This window comes from Chaetodon trifascialis, chromosome 7 (genome assembly GCF_039877785.1).
Source record: "Chaetodon trifascialis isolate fChaTrf1 chromosome 7, fChaTrf1.hap1, whole genome shotgun sequence".
In the NCBI taxonomy this organism is placed as follows: Eukaryota; Metazoa; Chordata; class Actinopteri; order Chaetodontiformes; family Chaetodontidae; genus Chaetodon; species Chaetodon trifascialis.
The window spans coordinates 26,470,769-26,494,916 of NC_092062.1; the positions used below are offsets into that span (position 1 = coordinate 26,470,769).

The window sequence follows — 24,148 nt, forward strand, 5'->3', positions numbered from 1 at the left end:
CCTAAAATACTACGTACATACTAAGTTATCTCTAATAATAACATTGAGGCAAGGAGTCCAAGCTCCTATCTGTGTCCTCTCTGAGCGCTAAAAACAGGCTGCATGAACAAAATAGACTTCCTTTTCATGATTCATCTGTCACAAATGTATATTTTTAAAGCAGACATAAAAGTGAGTGATTTATAGGGGCCTGCAAAGAGGCTGCTTAAAACAGTAAGCATGTTTATGGCTTTACTCATCACATCCTTCGAACATGAAAGCAGGAGGAAGGAAGGAAGCTATCAGGGAGTTCAAAGTTTCTGTCGTGGCTTTCTTTCCCTCGTTTGTCTTAATGTCGCCACGCAAGGCCGAGCCAGCCAGGCGTAGCGGGCAGCCATCCCAGGGCCACACACCCGCAGGGGCAGCACAAGACTCATCACCTGTCACTTGTTTTTTTTACAATCCAATCCAACAGTGACAGTGAACCTTGTGGAGAAGAAGAATCTAGTTATAACTTTAGTTTTACCATCTTTTTTAGGTTATATTGAGCTCACATAGTGCATATGCCCAGAATCTGCTTTGTTTGAGCATAATACCACAAGTAATAACACACAGTATAGTAACCCTGGAGCTGAGGTCAGCACAGAAATACTGGTTGGCTTCTGTGTCTCTGGGTTTATTAATGAAAGCAGTGCTCTGTATTTAATGTAAACTTTGAGGACGCAGGGTGTTTTCACAGCAGACGTTTTGACTTGTCATTGCTGGGAAAGCACAGCTGTTATTACAGTAACGATGGCTCTGTTTTATTCAAGTGTTCCAGTAAGCCGTGACAGTGTGACAGTAAGCCAGCATGCACAGTACCTGGACCGTGAAAGTGAATCAGCTGAATGGAGTTCAGCCATAATTTATTTCATTAGTTACACCTGCGCTGTCCTGCTGTGACAAGCCAGCATGTTTTCAGTTAAAAGGGCCTGTTGGGTATATTCACAATGGATGCATCACAGGGTCCAAACAGCAGATTTTTGTCCCAGTTCCCCCAAACAGGTGACATAAGCTGAGGATGCGGCAACATTTGAAGTCTTTTTTAAAATTCCTGTTTTGGTTACTGATTAGAAAACGTCTTGATAAGTGATGGTTTGGCCCAAAAACCTTTAACTATATTCATATAATATAAACAGACAAATTGATATAACTCATGCATGAGAGCAACAAGCAAGACTGACAGCAACAAACAATAACAGAAAATGGAAATGAAACTAGCCTTCTGTATAAAAAGATGAAATTACATTGAAGCAGTTAATAAACCCATTTTTTAAATGTAAGACTAAATAAAAATGGAAAGGTAAAAAAAGCTTTATTACAACGTGAATCGTTTGCATAGTGTTACACAGCAACAAAAATGGAGGATTACAGTAAATAAAAAGATATTAAGATATCTATTAACAAAACGGTTCAGTTCAGATCTCTATTATCCCATAAGAGGTCCAAAATAAGCAGACAAAAAGAGAAGAAAAGGCATTAAAGATACAACTGGATGATGTAAGTATGAAAGAAAAAAATTATCCCCCAAAGTCATTAATAAACTGAGTTAAAGGAGGTCGTTTATGCCCATGAATGAATTTGATGCTAATGATCATTTTCTGGTCAGTTCCTGCTTCTCGCCACGTGGTGTCGCTGTTGGTCCGTTTTTAAGACGAGCCAGCGTCACGCTTGGTGTGTCATATTTCCACAGCAGGCAGCACATACCTGATCGTTTCTCTGGGCTGAAGTTTAAGAAAGCAGCACTGGAGTAGTTACGATAGAACTTCAAGCAAAGTGTTATACGTCGCGTGTCCGCCCTCGTGGCAGACATTAACGTCAGGAGGGACTTTCCGTTGGTAAACGATTCAAGTCTGTGACTTTCGGTTTCACTTTGTCAGTCGGTCTGCGGTGGACGTCTGTACGAGCTGCCGGTTGTTCAGCCGTTAAAGTTGACTGTTTCGTGATCGTCGGGGATCACATCGGTGTCCCTTTCTGTTTAAAGATCGACGTAAAGCCTGGCTCGTTGAAAGTGAACGTAAGTTGGATTTGAACTGTTGTGACGATGCTAGCTAACCTGAGCTAGCTTACTGTACTCAGTGCATCTTATGTTACCTGTTAAAAATCCTCAGTAATGTACTTTTGGGTGTTTTGCTAATTCGTTTTCGTGTTTCTGTCGGGTTTCTGTCGAGCTGTTTCCAAGAAATCAGCAGTGTAGGTGTAAATGAAAGCGACGTAGAAAACCGTCTGCAGCAAACTGAAAGTAAAGTCTCACCTTTATCAGTGGCGCCATGGAAGAATAAACGGCTTCGTTTACGAAGACACAGATGAGCAAACATAACAAACGATGGTCTGGATGCTTTGCTGTGCATTGAACTACCCATCAGTACATAAAGAAGTTAAAATCAGCTCAACCTTAAACACTTACAGCAGTAAAATGCAACATAGACGTTGATCCAGGTGAAATATTCATCACATATAACAGTAAAAATCTGGCAGAGAGCATTTTACTGCAGGACGAGTACTTGTACTTTATGCTTCAACTCCACTACATCTCAGAGACAAATATTATACTTGTACTCTTTAGTTTCTTTTCAGATTACAGTTCATACCCTGGAAGGGTAAGGATGTGCGTAACTCTTCCACCACTGCTGATGTAATCACTGCAGATTGAGTATTTGTACTTTTGGTACTTTTCCTGATGGTACCTGAAGTGCTGTACAAATTCAAGGTCCCTGTCGCTTGTGTTTGCAGAGATGATGCAGAAAATGCGCTACTTCTTCCCTCTGCTCTTCGTGTGCCTGGATTTGTGTGTGGTACGCGCCATCCGCTTGGCCCAGCTCTCACCTCTCCTCCTCTCCCATCCCATCATCACCCTGTGGGGAGGGGGCTTGACCAGGGCTTGCCTCCTCGCCCTCTTCACCCTCACCTACCCCGGAAGCCTGCCGTGGATGAGCAGCTTGGAGGGCCTGCAGAGCTTGGGGGTCCTTTGCTTCCACTTCCCGGTGTACGCCACCCTCCTCTGGGGGCTAGGACAGACCGCCATGGAGGAGCTGTGGGGGTGGCACTCCTGGGAGAGGGTGGGTAGCTGTGTTTTGACGCCCATAGAGTGTTTCTTCCTCTTTAAAACTGTGAATGAAGTATTCATGATGCAGAGAATCCAGTCTTTGCATTTGAGTTTGGTGCTTGTGCTCGATACGGAGTTGATCTACAAGCTTTATAAGTTAATTTAACGTGTTTCCAAAGAAGTTTTCCCTGCAACAAGATTAAAATACGTACTGTTATTCTCACAGCAGTGAAGCTGTTGAGCCCTGAACGGGAACAAAGCTGAAACCAAAAGCAAACCAGTGTGAGAATGAGAAATCCCCTTCTCATTCAGACATTTTCAGAATGATGTGAAGCATTAAATGATTGATCTCCTGGAACATTTTTCCAAGTTTGTGTATTAAAAGCTGTGGTCTGCTCTGCAGGTGTTACAGGGTTATGTTGTGACAGTCGTGGCCTGGCTCTACTGGAGCCGATACGCGTCGTCCCTTCTGCTCTCCTGGGGTCGATCCATGTCCTCTCTGCTGACGAGGGCCCCGTCAGAGAAGCCCAAAGAGGACGCCGCCGCCGGCGCCCTGAAGAGGCTGATGGGTTACATGCTGCCCTTTCTCCGCCGCTTTGTTGCTGTGCTGTTTCTCGTGGTTCTCTCCTCTTATGGTATGTCAGACGACACCTTATAGATATATCCTGCAGGTCTTTACACCTTCACGCACACAGTCGGTAGTGTTGATTAAAAGGGATAAATTTAGAATCAAGTACAGCTAATTCAATGCTTACTGTTACTGTTTGTGGTAAGCTTGTGCAGCTGGGAAAGGAAAGGAAAGACATGTAAAACCTAAATGGTTTCTTCAGTCATGAGCCATCCACAGCCAGTGATGCCTCCACTGACTCTGCTGAGTCTTAACTTCAGTTTTGCCTCCCTGACCATCAGTATTATGATGATGTGAACCTCTGACCTCAGGTGAGATGGCCATCCCTCAGTACACCGGACGCGTGACCGACTGGATCAAAAATGAAGAAGCACCTGACGCGTTCATGGAGGCCATCACCGTCATGACGATCATGACTGTTGCGAGGTAACGTCACCTCTGTAACATCGTGGGTGAAGTATTAAGAGTGTGGTCTCTCTGTGAATATGGTTTCAAAAAGTGGTTTTGATACTGGAGTCAGAATAAATTCAGCTTCAATTAAATGTTATCACACCCCAGCCTTAGTGGTACAATTTGATTTAATATGCTTTTTTTATATATATATATATTTCTCACGTAGAATTTAAATTTATGCAGACATTAAGCCATAGAGGAGGATTTTAGATCATGTACATTTGTACAGAAGCGAAACTTCAGTTTAATAATAGTGATATTGTGCATACTTCACACTGTATTGTGTCCTCTGTTGTATGTGTCAGTGCTGTGCTGGAGTTCATGTGTGACCTCATGTACAACGTCACCATGAGCCGAATACACACCTCAGTGCAGGGGTCCGTCTTCCAGGCCGTGCTGAAACAGGAGATTGCTTTCTTTGACGCCACTTCGACAGGTAAACCGTGTGTACTGTGCATGCTGGAGATGAATATCCCTGAAAATGAGCTGGTGTTTTCAGAGTCGCTCTGTGAAGCTGAGATAGATTTCATATTCTGGCAGCGCCCAGAGGCTGCTGGTGTGAACCCTCTGTAACGATAACTCAGTCCTGTCCCAGCTGTACGCCTCGCCGGTCTTTTCTGATTCATTAAGGCTAATGGACGACTCTTCTCAGGTGAACTGGTGTCCCGCATCACCACGGACACCAACGACATGAGCGAGGCACTGAGTGAGAAGCTGAGTCTGCTGATGTGGTACACGGGACGTTTCGGCTTCCTCATGTTCTTCATGGTGAGCCAGTCGTGGAAAATGTCCCTGCTCACCTGCATGGGACTGCCCATCATCTGGGTCGTCCCTGAGCTCACAGGACACTTCCACCAGGTAATGAGGGGTTCCCTGAACGTCCTGTATTCTTTAAAGCTGCTGCAGTCAGTGTTATTACATGAATAATGGATGAAAAACTGTGTAATGTGAAAGCGGTTGCTGGAAGTGACAAACCCACAGAGAATTATCTCCCATTTTTGCATCTTTACACTCTGTCTTTTGGTTTTTACAGCCCACGACTTCACTGATTGATTCTGTCTCACCGCTCTCATCAGCTGTTTAAGTAAAAAAAAACTGCGATGTACACTTCCTGCTCAGCACCAAACTGCACACAGACAAAGTTAGCAGCGAGCTGGTGGACACAGTGGAGCATTTAGCAGCTAAAGAGACGGATACTTCCATTAGGAGTAACACAGAGCTGACATGAGGGTGATTGTTGGATTTATATTAGATGGACAGACACGTGACTGCTAAATGAATGCTAATGTCAACTTTTTAAGGTGATAATATGTCGGTGTGTTTACAGCTTGTTGTGCTTCCCTCAGCTTGCACCTTGCAGACGGTGCGACATCATTTAAAGTATTTCCACTGCAGCTATGATGGCGTCCACCAGCCTTGTGTGTAGAATCTCTAACTATCACACATTCAGTCCACTTTTTTTGTTTTATCCATTTTACAGACGATCGCTAAAAAGGTTCAGGAGTCCCTGGCTAAGGCCAACCAGGTGGCAACAGAGACCTTCTCCTGCATGAAGACGGTGAGGAGTTTTGCCAACGAGGACGGTGAGACAGAGAGGTACAGACAGCAGCTGGATGACACGTACGCCCTGAATAAGATGGAAGCAGCAGCCTACGCAGCCTCTACCTGTACTAACAGTGTGAGTTGAAGACGTACATGAAGTGTGTGATGATGTCTCAGCTGATGTTTGTCTGTTAGCAAGTAAATGTATGAAGATAAGAAAAATACACCTGCAGTGTCAGGACATTTGACAAGCCTGAATATGTGTTTTTTGGATGTTTACTGCTGGAAAATGTAATAAAATACACACCAGAAATCCTGAACCTGCATGTTCACGAAGTGCTGAGGATACATTTTAATATTATTTAGCGCAGTTCCTTTGACGTGTAAACATTGTCTGCTCCCCCAGATGTCCACTCTGGCCCTGAAGGTGTGTATTCTGTACTACGGAGGGACTCTTGTGACCAGGGGGGCCATTAGCAGCGGTGACCTGGTGTCATTCGTCCTCTATGAGCTGCAGTTCGCCTCAGCTGTCGAGGTGAGCCACGGGCCAAGAAAAAGTGAACACGCTTGAATGAAACAATCATGTTCTTGGATTCTCTTTTTATTTTTTGTTACTTGAAAAGGTGTAATTTTACCACCTCTCTTCCAGGCTGTCATGCGTTACTACCCGGAGGTGAAGAAGGCGATCGGTGCCTCTGAGAAGATCTTTGAATATTTGGATCGCAAACCTCAAGTACCGCCGGAGGGAACTTTGGCCCCTGAAAATCTCGAGGGGCACATTCAGTTCAAAAAAGTTTCGTTTTCCTATTCTGGCCGAACAGACGAAAACAATCTTGTGCTCAAAGTAAGTTTCTCTTCTGTGCATTTATAATAATCACAATGTAGATGATGCATCACATCCAACTCCTAACGAGCTCACCCTTCTCTCTCTTCTGCCAGGACGTGTCTCTGGAGATGAAGCCAGGTCAAATCACTGCCCTCGTGGGTCTTAACAGATCAGGGAAGTCCACCTGTGTCAAGCTGCTGGAGAGATTTTACCAGCCGCAATCAGGGGAGATCCTGCTGGACGGGAAACCGCTGCAGAGCTACAAAGACCAGTTCCTACATGACAAGGTGGGTTACCGCAAGACATTTTTTCCATTTCGTATTTGAATTGTTAAATCATTTATGAAGCCTGAAGGCACCCTGAGGAGTTTTAACCACTAGCAGAGCTATGAGGCCATCTTTTTATGGCCTGGTACCCATTTTATTTGTGCACGAGGACGAAGGCAAATAGGCAAAGAACTTTTGCCACAGGGCACCTTTAAAGCTGCATTCAGTGATTTTTGGCCATGAGGCGACAGAACAGCGTAGAAACAGTCACAGAGCAAAGCCACAGTTTATGTCGCTGGGAGATCTTAAATTCCAATGTCACCAGAAAACAACAGTAAAGACTGCGAGGAGCTTTTTAGCCTTTCGGGACCTTTCATTTGGGATGCCCACGGTGGTTTGCAGAACTCTTCTATCCAGCCTTTTTTTTTTTTTTAAACTGGGAATTTGGACATACAGATTTAAAACATGCGTAATAAACCACAACCTGGGTTGGGTGGGTGAGGTACTGAGGGATTTATCACAAAGGAACCACCAGTGTTGTGCCTGAGCGCGTTCATATCTTGGGCGAACATGAACTGTGTTACTGCCTGATGAACGTTACTGTGAACTCGTTCATTCTGGTGTCTGCGAACGGCAGACAGGGTGCCAGATTTCTATACAGCCTTCCAGGCGAAAACCCGGCTAAAACACACCGTAAACAGGCCTTAATATGTAGCGGAAAAAACACCCAATCTGGCAACACCAGCCACCGGTGTCGCACCGCCGCATGTGTCATCAAAACAAACAGCAGCATGTAGGCAACAAAGCAACAAGGAGGCGTCGTAGAATCATTCAAACAAGTCTTATGACAAGGTCGGTGAGGATGAGAAAAATCTTACATTTCTGTTCAAGCTTTGCCCGCCGGCTTTCAAGAAGAAAATCCGCCCTTCAGTCACATGGGGTGAAAGCTGCAGCTGCTACCAGTGGACTGAATGGACAGCAACAAAGCGTTAAAGCAGCAATGGGGAAATGCTGTCCCCTCAATGCTAATGTAAACCCTGGTTGGATGAGGATTCATAGGAAGATGAAATCTGCCGCATAGTTTCAGTGTTAAAACTGATCGAATAATTGCTGTCTGTGTTTCTATATGGGCTGAGGCAATCATTTAGAAAAATAATAGCAGTGACAGTAACATATGGAACAAAAGAACTATGAACTAGTTCATTTTTGGAACGGTGAACTTAGTTCAACATTTTGAATTATGAACTATGAACTGAACTAGTTCATTTTAACATTTGTGAACTGAACTTTGAACTAGTTCATGTAGAAAGTGAACTTTCCTGACACTGGGTACCACAAAGGTGAACTAAAATACACCAGCGAATTCTGCTGCTGAAAACAGAAATTAAATTGAAGTAAGCGAAGTGAATGAGAGTTTATCGAAAGTGTCCTCTCAGAATCTTCCAAACAGCTCTTGAATTTCACTCCTCGTCTCCTGTGTTATCCTTCAGCGAACGCTTCTTTTGTATTATCGCACGCTGGCCTCTGTGATGCTCTCAGGGAACTTTGTAAACCACCACTGTAAACCATCCTCAGTCTGCTGTGGCAGCGACGCACTCACTGACGTCTCCTCCTCGTTCTGTTTGTTTATAGATTGCTGTGGTGAGCCAGGATTCTATGCTGTTTGCTCGCTCTGTGCGAGAGAACATCAAGTATGGCTCCGAGGATGCCTCCGATGAGGAGATGTACAGGGCTGCCAAGCTGGCAAGTGCCCACCAGTTCATCATGGAGCTGTCAGATAGATACAACACAGGTTTGACCCACAGACTCAGCATCTACAGTGGATCCTAAAGTGGGGCTCTTCACAAGAGGGACAAAAGCAATTCTTTTGTTTTCAGTTCTTAGGTCGTTTTCACACCTGACCAAGTGGACTCGGTTCGATTGGGGAGCTGAAAGTCGCAACATTGCTGCATTTATCACTCGTTTCGGTTCTGCTTTCACACTGTGATTTCTAAAGCGCACCGAACTTTCTGAGCAGCATCTCGTGGTTGAAAGAGGCGCTCGTCGATTGGACAAAGTAGGAGGGGGAATCCCTCCCTCCCGGCCGGAAAAACAACAGTGAACACAACTGTTGCTATAATGCTATCGTAGCTTGTCAGGGATTGATTCTGTTATTTTTCTAACTTTGACGATCTAACATGTGACAGCATATGAGCTCAGAGTTTAAGGACTGTGACTGTTGGTAGTTGTGATTTGATTTTGTTTAAATATGCCAAATTGTGAATTTATGGGTTATTGTTGCTCAGACAATTGAGCTAAGCTAGCTAGCAGCTGCTAATGTCAGCGGTCACTTGTTGCCATAACAACAGTAAACATTCACATAAGGACTAATGAGCTGTAAATAGTGATGAATCCAGTGAGCTTTCACAGTGCATATGAACCGAACCAGAGTTCACTTGCAAGCGAACCGAGACCCACGTTTTCAGGCGGACCAGAGTTTGCTTGTTTGGTCCGCACCAGAGTTCAGATGAGCTTTCACACCTGCCCAAACGAAGCGGACTATCCGAGGAAACGAACTCTGGTCAGTTTAAAGCGGACCAAACAGCTCTGGTGTGAAAGCGGCCTTAGATGTTTGCACATGTTTTTTGTCCTTCGGGCTGACCAGGTTATCTGCAGGTCTGGAAAAGCATAAAAAAGATTAAAAGGTTTTAAACGTCTTAAATATGACTTCTGCTAGCTGCAGTAGCTTGGACGCTCACTGTCTCATCTCATTAAATGAATTAAATGCGTTATTCATTTTCAATCATCCACCCATTTTCTTCTACTTACCCAATCCCAGGTTGCTTTATTTTAATTGATTATATTATTAGGAGTCATTGTTGCATGCTGCTGGGAAGTATTGAAATGAAAGGGTAAATAATTCAAGGCCATATTGTCTGTGCTGGTTTTCTGTCAGACTGTCATACTTGTTGTGTTGTAACCAACAGCACTTTGGCCTTGTCTTCTTGCCTAATGCAAAACAAATTTCCTATTTCCCAAATATGTATACAAACACAATACGTCCTTCTGTTGGACAGACGCTGGAGAGAAGGGGGGCCAGGTGTCTGGAGGCCAGAAGCAGCGCATTGCCATTGCCAGAGCTTTAATTAGACGTCCCCAAATCCTGATACTGGACAATGCCACCAGTGACTTGGACACGGAGAACGAATACCAGGTGGGACATTGTTGAGGTTCTCAAATTTCGCTCATTATTTGCTCCTGTGTTCCACATGTAACACCAAGTCATGATGCTTCTCAACAGGTCCACCAAGCTTTGCTGAACCAAATCAACAACTGCTCCGTGCTGTTGATATCCACCAAGATGAGTGTTGTCGAGAAGGCCGATCATATAATTGTCCTCAGTGACGGGGCGGTGAAGGAGGAGGGCAGCCACGATGAGCTGCTGGAGAAAAACGGCCTTTATGCTGAACTGGTGAGGAAGCAGAACATGGGCTTTCACCGTCAAGAAGAGGAGAGGGACTGATGATTCCTGAGGGCAGCCAGCTCCCACGCGGAGGTTGTCCTCAAGCCGGACAGGCATTCGAGTCAGTGGAAGCTTACTGAGGACATGTCCAGACTTGAAGGGTCAAAACTCTGGCAACACTTGCCAAATACACTGGATTTAATGAATGACCACTAAAGTTTCTACCAGAGTTTATGCCCAGTAAGAATATTTCACTTCTTTGTGCACATTTAAGTTGGTGAAATGTACTTGAATTATATTGTAGAAGAGTGTAATTTTCTGAAAAATTACCAAACTTCAGAACCACGAATAAAAAACAAAGCCAGAAGCCATGATATCATAATGAAGGACAAAGAAAGCTTGGAGGAAGTGAAACACTCCAACGTAAAGGCTGCCTGGATCTGTCTCTCCAGACACAAAACAAGAATATGTTGCCTTTATTTAAAATACTGCATCTTACTTACATTTAGCTTTTTTCAATCAGTCAGCAAAAACCCTGTTCATTCATTTGTAACATTGCCCATAATGGTCAGACACAAATTCTAATATGAATTTTAATCATCCCAGTGGTCCTTAGCATCATATCATATAGTTCCCCGAGTGTGAATGAGAATCAACTTGAACGCTCCGCGTGACTTAATTCACTTTTCAGATGTAAATGTAGAATGGACTAGTCAGATCTTTGGTATTTCATATTGCAGTATTTAAGATTGTAAATGTTCTACTTGTGTATTTGGCACCTTTCCCTGTATTGATGATTCTGTTCTGGGCTTTAACCTGCTCATACTCTGTTTTCCCGCTCATAGTTTCTACAATAAATCTTTTGAATTAATCTTGTCCATGTTTTTTGACATTTGGCTTTGACAAAGGGTCTTTCTTGGTAGTCAACCCCAGCCCTACACACTGTCTTTCAGAAGGTGAGTGATTCCAGCAGTTTGTTCTACAATTTTAGGGCAAGACTAAAAAGGCTGTGGAGCTTTGCAGTGGCTTGTGGAAAGTATGTTGCATTAAATACAAAATCTCACTTTCTCAGAACCACAAATCAGATCAATCGCAATAGTTTCTGGGGTGAAAAAGATCATATCAGCATAATCCATGTTAAACCAGCTGACTGTCCACACATATACACCAGTCCAAAATAACCAGTCTAGTTACCACCTAGATAATCCGAAGGGGGTTAATGACGCAGAGGAGTCCTGAATCAGCAACTCGGATTCTACAGATAATCACATTTTAAAATGATTCCCTGCAGATTGAAGGACATTTATCAGGAAAAGTAGAGCCAAACTGAAGCAGCTGAACGCAGTGCGGCGCCTGCTGCCATTGTGTTCAAACATGTCAGAGAACAAGATGTACCGACCAGGAGCTGCTGGGCGTGTGCGCTGTTTGACAGACGTCCGCTTACAGCCAATGAGAGCACAGTATCACCCCGAACGTAACAGGAAATACACGACACTGCCACGTGGTGGGTTTATATAGCGTCAAGCGGAAGCGTTTAGGCGCCATTTCATTGCGGAGCAGCTCAGTGGTCTTTCGGTGGAAGTGCAGCGTCAACAGTGGTGGAAAAATTGGATTGTAATAACACTCCGCCTTCAGCCCGATGGAAGCGGCCGTCAACCCGCCTCACGACAGGTAAAGTCCGCAGTCGTTCTGATCGATTCCTGCGTGAACTGAAGATATTTGATCGGTTTTGCAGTGCCAATGAAGCTGCACAAACGTTAAATGTCATCATATAACAGTAGCGACGTTAGTTACCGTTAACGTTAGCCTCCCGATAACAATGTTAGCTTGTCTGCAAACGGCTGCGTTAACAGACTGGTTTAGCTAGCTTTTCCAGCAGACTATCTCACCATGACTTGCTTAACGTCTGCTAAATTGTAGCTGCATATGTACACCCGTCCTTTCTTTTAGCCTTTAACTTCAGTCAGTTGGGACAATAAAGGCAAATGACTGCTGCAGCCCCACCGGCAGCTCCCCGCCGGCTTTCTGTCAGTCGGGTCATTCATCGCTCAGGCACCCTGCTAACGCTAATCTCGCAGTTGTTCTTTACAACACATACGATGTCTGGTTACACACACCGTGTCCAATATGCGTCTAACAGAAAGCATTCGCTAATAAAACATGTACTGCCCTGAATGAGCCGTTTGATTTTGCTAGGCACTGTCCAGTGACGCTAGCTAGCGCTCTGTTAGCTTAGCCCCCAGCTCTCACAGCTCCAGTGTCGGCGAGCAAACCTCTGGAAGCTGTGGCAAAGTGAATGAGATCGACTGACGGTAACCTTCTCCAGCGCTGGGTCGTTAAGTAAAAAAATCGTGTTTTTGCTTTTTTTTTTTTTTTTTTTTTACAGAAAATCGCTGTCCGTCACTGGCTGCTGTCATTATGAGGCAGTGTTTACAAACAGGGAGGGCGGGGCGTCCAAACCACGCGATCACCAGCTGTTGGATTGTAAATCCAAGAGTCTGACATTTCTTTCATTGTTTTGGTGAAAAGATGAAGCTGGTTTGCAGCCTCTATTGTGTGAGCATTAATGCCTGTTAGTAGAAGCAGAACTTGATTCAGTGGCGGTTGAAACCGCAACGTCACATTCGTCACGTGGCGTTAGTTTTACCACTTAGTAATTAACATAACCAGTAAATCGTAGAATAAGAAAACTCCGCGTGATTCTTTAATCCCAACGGTTCACGTTATGCGCGTATAATATGACACAGTAGGCCGTATTCTGGCATTGTTGACAAAGGTTAATGACTTTGTTTAATTTGCCATAATGTAGATACTCATAACAGTTTATTTTTCTCAAAAGTTTTGTAATAACCGCAAAGCCAATTCCAATGCAGAGCATCTATTCTGTGTGTTTTAACACTGTCCAATGTGTTTTCTGACGGTGCTTGTTAATCAACATGTGGATACTTTTCAGTGGTGTTTGAGCCACATCATAAGCTCTGTGGCTGAATAAAAAAAGTTTTTTTTTTTTTTTTTTTTTTTGCAAAAATATTTAATATTTTATTTATATTCTGGAAAGTAAACAAAGCTCATCTTTTCTCTGACATTCGTCCCTCATGATAACTGTTTCGTATTTGTGTTGTACGCAAAAGCTACACTTTGTATTTAGCAGATCCTGAATTAGCACTTTGCTGGATTTGTGTGCACCGGAGAATTCTAACCAGTAGGGTTCTTAATAATATGAAAAAATAGATAAAGACAAACATATATAGTGTCTTTTGTGCTTTCAGTGAATATTTACAGTGATCATGATTTAGGGCATTTCCAGATAAAGATCAGAAAAACATCTTAAGTCACTCTGACTTTTTCTTTCAGTTCATTTACAATTACATCACCTGATAAATAATCCAAGTCTACTTTAAGTGGTGCCGAAATATATTTGACTGGAAGCTATTTTTCTCTTCACAATGGCTCATGTTTTTCTCAGCACTAATGCCGTTCAGCAGTTCTTTGTGTCGCTGGCGTTCTGACTGATGTAGAAAATCAGCTCACAGGCTTTGCCACAGCTTGTGTGTCAGTGGGGCAGTGGTGTGTCCTGAAGATTGAACTTCTTCTGAATCTGGTTCATGCGCTCTGTTTAAATGGAGGTGAAACGGCAATGATGAGATGACATCTAACTGCATGGACTGACAGATTCCTCAGGTCCATGCGGGACATGATGTGTGTCGTTCTGTTAAGCCACAGCCAAGACTGAAGTTTCTTGAGAGTTGTAGAGTATTTTTTGTCCTTTGCATTTGAATCCATTCTTGACAGTAACTATAGGAGTAGTGTCCAGCTGTACTGCCCAAGGACCAGCTCCAGGTTTGAGACCACAGTGCCTCAGTCAAGAGCATTGACAGTGTTCTTTACATTCATTCCTTTGTAAATGAGAAGAAACCAGAAGTTTCATACAGAAAAGAGCAGTTTTGAGATTTGAACCCAGTGTGTCTGTGCTCATTAGCCCCTATTTTCCAAGCAATTATTAGGTATTTTGATTATTTATGTAAGTTGTTTTCAGTAAGAACATACAAAAACACATGATTGTAACACGTTGCACAATGACACGCAAGCAGATCTCAGTGCATACACACACATGCAAATAATAATAATAATGATAGCACACAAAAAATATATAAAATAATAATAAATAAATAAAATAAACAATAAGATTGTCACACTCAATAGCCTTACAGATAAATATAATCCATTATCGCTTGAGAAAGTCCATTAAGGGTGCCCACACGTCATCAATCCAAGATTGTGCAGAGGATACTTCAGTCTCTGTCCAAGATAGAGCAACCATCCTCCTGGCCGGCAGGAGGCCAACGTTGATCAGAGTCTTACACGTAGAGTTAACAGAGAAGCAGTCTGGGTATGTCCCTAAAATACAAAGCTTTGCTACGCAGGGTACCTGAATATCTGAAATTTTACTTAGAGTGCGGACAACCATTTTCCAGAAAGCTACCAGCTTAGGATCCCATACACATTGAATCAGGGTACCCTTCTCAGTCCAACACTTCACACATGTATCTAGAGTGCCAGGGGACCATTTATTAAGTTTCTCGGTGGATATGTGTGTCCTCGTTAGCCACTTGTGCTGTAGCAGTTTCATTCAAGTATTAATGGTTTATAATTGAGCTTTTAAACAAGCGGTCGCCCACTCAGCTTCTTTAATATCTTCCTTAATATCTAAACTCCATGCTCTCCTTCTGTCATGACTAGATTCCTCATCATGTGAGAGAAGTGCTGTATATAGTTTAGAGATTTGCCGTCCTTTCAATATTTAGCAGTGTACTGGCCCTTTGCTGTGCAATGTGCAGTTATTTTTCAGAGAGGTTGCTATAAACTAACTCTCATTGAGAATGGCGGTGAGTGTCAAGGATTGACTGACGTAAGCTCTGTAGTTAGTGTTTTATTTTAAATATCATGACAGTGTGAGACATTCGATTTCACTTCCAGTTTCAGGCAAGGTAGTAGTGCTAAATCTGTTTAGCATTTTCCCATGATTCAAATATTTATAGCTAAAGTCTAAAAAAAAACAGCTGTTTCTTATATTTATGTGGAGCTAAACATGGTAATATATCACATAGATTGTGGGGTCTTATCATCCATCCTTACTATGAGTGGATGTTTGTTTTTTAGCTGGTGGGGACCCATGCGATGGCGGTTCCCATGACTGTGCTAAAAGTAGCAGCCCATTAGATAGAGTCCTAGTTCCCGAGATAACAGTTAGCTGACTGGGAGTGCAGAGCCGTTGCTTCTCTGGTCATGGGTTACATGAATGAGGCATATAAAGGCTGCTCTTTTTGACATCAGCAGATTTTCCACGAGCGCATGCACTCATGGCAGAGGATCGCAGATCGATGTGTCGATGGCCACATCAATAAGAGTGGCAAAGGTCATACAGCACTTTCAACTTAAAAGCACAGTTTCCTTCATTAGCAGGCATCACTCTCTCTCTCTGCGGACCTTGTGTGTCTTTGTTTCCCCACACAAAACGGTTTCACTGGTCTGCTTATTAATTGATTTTTCTCTGATATAAAGAAGTGATATGTTTGTACTTTCATTCACACCATTTTTATTACGAGTTAGCGTCTCTGTTCAGGCAGTTCTTCTCATCAGATCAGAATTCTTCCCTCTCATCTTTTTCCCGTCCACTTTCTGTCTCCTCCCCTCCAGCTCTCTGGTCGGGCTGTCCAGCGGCGGGATGGACCAACACACCGGCTCAGGCAAACGCATTCGCAAGCCATCCCTGCTGTACGAGGACTTTGAGAGCCCCTCTCTGCCGCACACGATGCCCCAGGGGCCTCCTGTCCCACCCCAGCCCCCAGTGAAAGATCCCAGCCGGCCAGGCCGCATGACCAACCAGCTGCAGTTTCTCCAGAGGACCCTGATGAAGTCTCTGTGGAGGCATCACTTTGCCTGGCCTTTCCATGAACCTGTGGATGCCTACAGGCTTAACCTACCAGTGAGTCTTTAATTTTGCTGAGTGTGTTGTTGATTTTTCCGTCAGTGGATGCTCCTTCTGTTAAATGATGTTCACTTTTGAGTGTTCGCCATGCTCCATAAGTTATGGTTTAATTTTTCCTAGAATCTTCTTGCATGTCTCACCCCTCTGTCACTCCCCTGTCTGTCAATCTGCCCTTTTCAGGATTATCATAAAATTATCAAACAGCCCATGGACATGGGGACCATCAAAAAGCGTCTGGAGAACAACTTCTATCGCAGTGCAAGTGAGTGCATACAGGACTTCAACACAATGTTCACCAACTGCTACATCTACAACAAGGTAGGTTAAAAGGTAAAAAAACAGATCTTTAACCATCGTGGTTTTGTCCTTTTTAATGTCTCTCTCACTCTTTCCATAATAAGGCCCTGACCTGCTGATTACTTTCAGGTGCACCTTGCTCACAGTGCGTTGTTTTGACTGACCTAACACAACCATTAGCTTTCATTGATGGTGCAGACCAAGGAACTTTCTTAACATTGCGAGAAAGGGCAATTCTAAGCCTTGTCTTTATTTCCCACGAGAAAAGATTCATTGAAAACTTGGCAAACTTAACCTTGCCTGGGATACTCTGCTATCCTGAGCAACAGAACATGTGCTGACTTGCATGTGCTGAGTGTGTGCTGCAGTGTAACTTGTGAGGCAAAACGGAAAATGAAAATATCCAGTTGACAAGAAAACAAATGACTGCAGCACATAGAAGTTGAGAAACACTTTGCTGCTTCTGGAAAATTTAGTGTAAATCCATTCGCAAATTAATTTTACAAAGCAAACAGCTGCTGGAGATGTTGACAACACAGTGTTGGTTGCACACCGGGGATGTTTACAGGGATCATGCAATAGATTACACGATTTTAAGCATTTATCAACCACATCTGCTTCTAGGCTTTGACAATATGTCTAAATCCAGTGTCTTGGCCAAGAGTGTGAAAAATGGATTCTATCTTGGCATCTGATACAAAAGATAATTATGATATACCAGAGTGCAAAGTTTAGAACAAGTTGCAAGCATTTGCCAAGTTGTGTCAAGCAAATATTTGGTATTAAATATATTGATGTTTTCATCAGCTAATCATTAACACTAATAAAACTGATGTGTATGCATATTTTTTGCTGTTATGGCTTCTTTGCAGCGTGGCAGTGTGTTTAAAAATGTTGTCTTGGCTAGCCGACAGATGATATTGTGCTGATGGCCCAGTCCTTAGAGAAGATCTTCCTCCAGAAGGTGGCCCAGATGCCCGAGGAGGAAGTCGAGCTGCCTCCCCCAGCTCCTCGAAACAAGAACAGCAGGGGAAGAGGTCGCAAATCTGGTGAGTTTGTCACAAAGTCTTGCAGAATTTGAATGAAGTTGTTTATATAGTTACTTTTAAGTTTGTTTTTTTGTTCGACTACACGAATTAGACACATTTTCAGTCTCATGTCTGCATTTGTTCTTGGTATTTTCTTTACAAATATATTAAAGCTCAGCTGTGGCAGAAATCTATCATGTCTCCAGTAATAATAGACTGCTTCCAGACAGTTTAGACATTTGTCACCTATATTTCTGTGGCTGAGATTTGTCTCTAAAACTGAACATGCTGCGTCTCTCAGCATCGAGGGCCCAGCAGGTGCCAGCGGTGTCCCAGTCAGCCTACTCCCCGTCTTCCTCGGACACTGGGGAGTCCATGCTGGCCAACTCTCCCCAGACTGTGCTGACCAAAAGCCTGCCGCCGGCCAACATCATGGGCCTGCCCCCTACACAGCCCACAACCAAGGTATATACAAAATACTCAATACAGCTCATGTCGAGGAACATAACATAATCGACGACAAACAAAACAAATGTTTGGCAGAAGTGATTCAGACTTGAGTGTCTTTGCAAAGAAATACTGCAGAATATTTTGAATATTTTAAAAAATGTGTAGAATTCTAGGCACTATAAGGCTTGAAATAAAGCCTTTATGTTGTGATTGTAGTGACGTTCAGTCTCTTTATTTCTAGAAAAAAGGTGTGAAGCGTAAGGCAGACACCACCACCCCCTCCACCATGGGCTTGACGGTGGGCATGTCGGGAGCAACGCACATGGTCGGCTTGGGGAAAGGAGGCCACGGGGGCCAAATCCACGACACCTCCATGCACAGCATCTCCTCCATGGGGGGCATGAGCTTGGAGACCCCACCTGGGATAGGACTGGTCAGGAGCCCCGGAGGTCCTGTCCTGCTGCAGCCAATGATGGCAGGCACTGGACGCAGAGTGGGCAGCGGACGCCCCATTAAACCCCCAAAGAAGGACTTACCTGACTCTGTCCAGCCTCAGCCCTCGAGGAAGGGCAAACTAAGCCCTCAGCTGAGGTACTGCAGCGGGCTGCTGAAGGAGATGCTGTCAAAGAAACATGCTGCGAACGCCTGGCCTTTCTACGTCCCTGTGGACGCAGCTGCACTGAGCCTTCACGACTATCATGATATCATTAAGTGTCCCATGGATCTCAGCACTATCAAGGTGACGTTTCATCTGCTTTTAACTCGTGGAAACCGTAATAGACAATCGATGTACTGTGTTACTGTAAAGTTATGTTGTTGACTGCTTTATGTCGGAATATTTTTCATATTAAAGTAATATATTGTAAATTTCAAATCATCAGTTATTAATAAGTAGAAAAACACTGATCAAATTTGAAAAAACTTTTTAAAAAGTCCAGTTGAAATACTGAATTTGTTTTTTTCCTAACTCTTCATCAGAGGAAGATGGACTGTCGTGAGTACAGGGACGCTCAGCAGTTTGCTAGCGATGTCAGACTCATGTTCTCCAACTGCTACAAGTACAACCCACCTGACCATGATGTTGTGGGCATGGCGCGGAAGCTGCAGGTGAGTCTGGCTGTCGTATTGATTTCAAATAATCAGAATGAAATGAAAGATCAGCATCCTGTGAGGAAAGTCTTTTTTCTGAAACCCAGGACGTGTTCGAGTTCCGCTTCGCCAAGATGCCAGATGAACCACACATGGATCACTCGGCCATGTCAATGAGTGGCCACCCGACATCCTCGTCCTCCTCTTCTTCCTCCTCCTCGTCCTCATCTTCCTCCACCTCCGAGAGCGAGCCCAGCAGCGAGAGCGAAGAGAGCGAGAGCAGCCCCAACTCAGACAGCGAGGAAGAGCGAGCTCATCGCTTGGCTGAGTTGCAGGACCAGGTGTGCACACAAGTAAGAGCTGCTCCGTCTATTTATCCAGGCGTCTTTATTACGACACATTTAACGTGGAAACGAACAGTGATGATTTCCTCACGTTTCATTTTCTGTATAGCTCCGAGCCGTGCACGAGCAGTTGGCCGCCCTCTCCCAAGGCCCCATTGTCAAGCCCAAGAAGAAGAAAGAGAAGAAGGATAAAAAGGAGAAGAAGAAAAAGAAGAAGTTGGAGAAGCGAAGTCGGGGTGGCAGAAGCAGAGCTGGCTCTGAGGAATGGAAAATGCCTGGCAAGATACTGAAAACCAAGTCTGCCAGAGCAGGTGGCTCCCAGGCCAAGAAAAGCCAGGGGAAGAAGAGTAACAAGAACAGCAAGTTAGTCAGAAAATAATCCCCCGATTGTCTGCGTTTCTAAGCCGCACAGTTAACAGCAAAATACACATAATCCTGTGTCTTTAATTGTGGATGTAGAATATCAAGTAGCTGATAATGAGCTTTTGTCCCATCTGTGTCCCTTCCTCTTGATTTCGCAGGACCACAAAGAAGTCCTTTTACCCCCCAGTGGCCCCTTCCATGCTGCCGCACTACGACTCAGAGGAAGAGGAGGAGATCGTGCCCATGTCGTATGACGAGAAGCGTCAGCTGAGCCTCGACATCAACAAGCTGCCGGGGGAGAAGCTGGGCCGTGTGGTCCACATCATTCAGTCCAGGGAACCTTCGCTGAGGGACACCAACCCAGAGGAGATTGAGATCGACTTTGAAACGCTGAAGCCATCGACGCTGAAAGAGCTGGAGCGCTACGTCATGACCTGTCTGAGGAAGAAGCCACGCAAGCCTTACGGGGAACTAGGTGAGTGAAATGTGCCGTGCAAGCCTGGCCAATGCCTGGCGCCCATTGACAAGTTATTAGCATCGTACTGAGACAGTATCCAGCATGTAATGTCTCTGTCTTTTAGGGCAGTTTTGGGGGCAGTACTTCACTTTGGTGAATAGTTCTGCATTTAGGGTGAATTTCACTGTGATTGGTTTGCTGCATCAACACAACATAGAAGTTCAGTTTTCCACCCTCGAGCGACCGTGCAGCTCAAAGCCAGTCTTTGATTCTAAACCAATGAAACCCTTGATCTGCCGCCACACCAGATTTAACACTAGAGTTTCTTTGAATCTTTGTGCTACTTTTTTCAAAATTGGCATGAGCTACTTTTCACACCAACACAACCCTTATTGAAAAAGGAAATAAGTCACTGTTAAAACTGGTGACGAACACTCGGAACGAATTCCAGTTGTTGAGTTTTAATTGTAGCAAAGTCATGACTGCTGTGACAACTGCATGTCACATCAGTCAGTGCACACAAGGCGAAAGTGTCTGCTGTGTTACTGTGTGATCAGACACACCAGGACAACATTACCTCACTTAGCCATGAGGGCGGAAAAAACACTGAAGCCATCAGCACGTTAGCGTGTCGGTCAGTACTGAGCCTGTTTGTAACCAGCACTGATCCTCACTATCATCACTTCACCTGTCTCTGCGCACCTCGCTGTGTGTGTTCAGAGGGGATAATCCCACCGTCGGTGGACCAGGAGGGTCGAGGATATTAATGATTGTGTGTAGTTTTAGCAGCAATGCTACAGAATGAACATAGGGGAAAGATTGGTAGAGGCACCTTAGTCATGTCAAGAGTTTCCCAGGCAGTGACACAGAGTTGGCTTCATGTTTTTTTAACAGTGCTGCGTAGAGACCCGAGAGTTAAAGGGGAAACACTGATGACACTGGCAGTACTTCACAGAGGACATAGGCAGAACCATGAAGACAGTAATATGAAACAGAAGAGAGACAAAATCTGACAAACACTGACCAAGAGGAAGCCAAGAAAATGTGACCAGACAAGGCAGGCTGGTTGCTTTTCATATCCAAAGCAACAGTTCAACGGTTTGATATCAAATTTAGATTTTCTCCTGACTGGATTTGCTAAAGAAATATAAACATAATCATAATATTACACCAAATCAGCAGGCATATAATGTTGTTTTCTCAGACAGTTAATGCACTTAACTGTGGTCCATCTCTTCCCTCCGTGCGTCTCAGTGACTGAAGAGCTGCTTTTCCTCCTGAGTAAACCCTGCTGGACACACACCTTAACGCCAGTACGGTGCTGTGGAGAGTTGATGATGAATTGCTAAGTTAGTACGTTCAGCGTGGCAACGCAGCGCTTGGTGCATGAAGTATTTAATGACATGCCATGAAAGTTATTGTAATGTTAGGTCATGTCATGGGGCTGCAGGATTAATGAGCGAACTAGCTCTGCTGCTGAACCACTAGTAAATCTGATGAGCCTAATTTTTGCAGCACTTTAGAAGCAAGAGCCTCGTCTGCGACTCAGGAGGCCAAACTGCAAAATGAAGGCACAGCTCTTTCGGTCTCTGGTAATTAGAACTGATGAGGAGAGAGAGGAGTCGGTCATTGGGGTATCACATCACAGATTATGTCTTATTACCGGGAAGTTCCACGACCACTCCTCTCCCGAAAATGCTAACGCAGCTCATTTACACTAAAACACACATCAACATCTTTTTGTCATCTTTTCATGTGAAGCAGCAAAAAAAGGCAGCATTGGCAAGTCTAAAGAGGAGCTGACTCTGGAGAAGAGGAGGGAGCTGGAGAGGAGGCTGCAGGATGTCAGCGGGCAGCTCAATTCTGTCAAGAAGCCTACAAAACCTAAAGGTGAGCTCAGGGAGCCGCGTCTGCTCGGTGGTTGGAGGATCACCGTTTGTCTCCCGCAGATATTTCCCAGCGTACACTCATAGCTCCTCCTGTTCGTCTGCATCCTGTGTGCTCATCACTGCTGTTTGTTTGCCTGTCGCTCTCTCTGCAGTGGAGAAGCCCAGCGCTGTCGAGACTCACACCCAGCCCTCACGCCTCAGCGGCAGCAGCTCCAGCTCTGACTCATCATCGTCCTCGTCCTCTTCCTCATCTTCAGACACCAGCGATTCAGACTCTGGTTGAGATGCTTAGCGCTGGCTAAGAGAGAAAACACTAATAACTCAGGGACTTGGGCTGGCCCAGGACACAACACACCCTGAAACAGTAGTGGGCTGAGATATTAGATAACGCGGCGAAAAACACTCCGAGTGGACTCCTAAAATGTTTCGAATGTGGGACTGAGGGATGTGAAACGACGTCTCTGTGGATAATCATAGAACCCAAACACTAAATGCCTTGGTTTCTCTTTCCTCCCCTTTGTAAATAGTTGTACAAATTTATGTTTCTTTTATAAAGAAGAATTTTATGGTGATCCCCCAAAGAGGGAAGCGGAGTAATAACAGGATGTGGAAAGACGGGCCTTACTCCAGATCTGCTCCGGCTGGCCTTACGCTGTGTCCTCTGTGGCGAGGGAACGGAAGAGTCGTTATTTATTTGTTTTCTTCACCCGCACTTCCTCATGCATTACTGGATTTTGAACCAGCAACCTTTTGGTCACAAGCCTCGCTTTTCTAACATCTGGCCTTCTGCCACGCTTCATTTTAGACCCCTAGACTCAGCCTTAACTATCCAGATTGTTGATAAAGTAAAAGTACTCCGTTGTTCAGGAATGCTTAGATTCCCTCTCACAGCTCTTTCTATCTGTTGTGTTCAGGTCTGTTTCAGTTCGGTATCATTTTTCTTTTATGTTTACGTACATCGCTCTTGCAGTTAAATCTCAGTTTGACATTGAGCTTCATGCTGCAGTTTGTTTTACAGCCTGTTATTCTTTTTTTTTTTTTAAAAACAGGATTTAGTCAATAGTACAGTTTAGAAACATACGACTATAATCACAAAGTTTGCAGTTCAGTGACCGCACACCCGTTCAGTTTGTATTGATGTTGATGGCTGCAGTAAAAGCCCACCAGCCATCGTAAGACAGACTAGTTTTATCAGTATAATACTAATTAAAGTGATGTCTTCAGTATTTTGAAGTCCCACTGTTCAGCTTTGATATTTTCTCCTCCTCACATGAAACTGCAGTGTGCATCTGTTTCCTAAGAGCTGAACACAGGCTGCTGAATGTTATCCGATTATAGTGCAGGTTCCTAATCTCCATATTAATCTCCTTAACATGTGAAGTATTGCATTAGACTCTTGAAGACATCTGTAGCACTTGAAAACTCCGTGGAGGTTTCCTAAAGAAACCTTTTGGGTGCCCGGCACTTACTGGAACAAACAGTGTCGACTGAGTAAACCGAAGCTGGATAATTCTACAAGTAATCAAAGATTAAAATAATCTTTATCGAGACACAAAGAGACAGACGTCCTCATAGTCCATGCGTAGTGGAAGCTGTTGTTGAATGTTAAGTGGAAGAATATATGCTTGTATATACTTAAACTGTATTTGCTGTTGCACAAACTGTTGTATTTCTGCTGTTATGACTTTTTTCCCTCATTTATCTTCTTTTCTTTCCTGTTGTTTTTTTTCTTTTTCTTTTTTAACCTGCTGTTATTTCTCATTCCAGTTAACTGTCTTAGTTGTTTCCTGAAGAGCGTTCACATGAGCATTGCCGCCTCTGGTCAAGCAGGTCGTTGTCTCTCAGAAGCATACCTTTCATCTGACAAGTGTGTTTATTAAAATATTCTCTTCTGTAGAGAGTTCAGAGTTTTGTCTGGGGTCAGTGGGACTGAGGTGTTTCACGTTCAGAAAAAAAACTTTGCATGCAGTGCTGAGCTCACTTCACTTATGATTTTGCACAGTTTTAATAATCGAGTAAGA

The 24,148-nt window shown here is 44.0% G+C and overlaps 2 protein-coding genes across 5 annotated transcripts; both read left to right on the top strand.

Annotated features, from left to right (window-relative positions):
* Window positions 1-1,669: 1,669 nt before the first annotated feature.
* On the top strand, window positions 1,670-11,090 carry tap1 (transporter 1, ATP-binding cassette, sub-family B (MDR/TAP)). The gene is made up of 13 exons (XM_070967463.1): window positions 1,670-2,035; window positions 2,752-3,077; window positions 3,468-3,699; window positions 4,004-4,118; window positions 4,451-4,581; window positions 4,798-5,003; window positions 5,626-5,823; window positions 6,094-6,222; window positions 6,337-6,531; window positions 6,627-6,800; window positions 8,412-8,571; window positions 9,836-9,972; window positions 10,060-11,090. Exons 2-13 carry the CDS (start codon window positions 2,754-2,756, stop codon window positions 10,279-10,281), a joined length of 2,223 nt encoding a protein of 740 aa, XP_070823564.1. The 5' UTR covers window positions 1,670-2,035; window positions 2,752-2,753; the 3' UTR covers window positions 10,282-11,090.
* Window positions 11,091-11,761: 671 nt separating this feature from the next.
* brd2b (bromodomain containing 2b) lies at window positions 11,762-24,034 on the top strand. Of its 4 annotated transcripts, none has more exons than XM_070966455.1 (12): window positions 11,762-11,892; window positions 15,919-16,207; window positions 16,391-16,528; window positions 17,415-17,556; window positions 17,837-18,000; window positions 18,227-18,724; window positions 18,964-19,092; window positions 19,182-19,427; window positions 19,528-19,781; window positions 19,940-20,256; window positions 22,000-22,128; window positions 22,280-24,034. In XM_070966455.1, exons 1-12 carry the CDS (start codon window positions 11,861-11,863, stop codon window positions 22,408-22,410), a joined length of 2,469 nt encoding a protein of 822 aa, XP_070822556.1. In that variant the 5' UTR covers window positions 11,762-11,860; the 3' UTR covers window positions 22,411-24,034. The 4 variants fall into 4 exon arrangements, with proteins under 4 accessions (XP_070822556.1, XP_070822557.1, XP_070822558.1 ...); XM_070966456.1 differs by having other exon boundaries at window positions 22,003-22,128; XM_070966457.1 differs by having other exon boundaries at window positions 19,182-19,415.
* The last annotated feature ends 114 nt before the right edge of the window (window positions 24,035-24,148 follow it).

Coding starts and splice junctions, on each gene's coding strand:
- tap1 (XM_070967463.1), top strand. CDS start 2,754: ATGATGCAGAAAATGCGCTACTTCTTCCCTCTGCTCTTCGTGTGCCTG. Junction 4,119..4,450: donor ACGATCATGACTGTTGCGAG/GTAACGTCACCT, acceptor TGTATGTGTCAG/TGCTGTGCTGGAGTTCATGT. Junction 6,223..6,336: donor AGTTCGCCTCAGCTGTCGAG/GTGAGCCACGGG, acceptor CCTCTCTTCCAG/GCTGTCATGCGTTACTACCC.
- brd2b (XM_070966455.1), top strand. CDS start 11,861: ATGGAAGCGGCCGTCAACCCGCCTCACGACAG. Junction 16,529..17,414: donor ACTGCTACATCTACAACAAG/GTAGGTTAAAAG, acceptor TGTCTTGGCTAG/CCGACAGATGATATTGTGCT. Junction 22,129..22,279: donor GAAGCCTACAAAACCTAAAG/GTGAGCTCAGGG, acceptor CTCTCTCTGCAG/TGGAGAAGCCCAGCGCTGTC.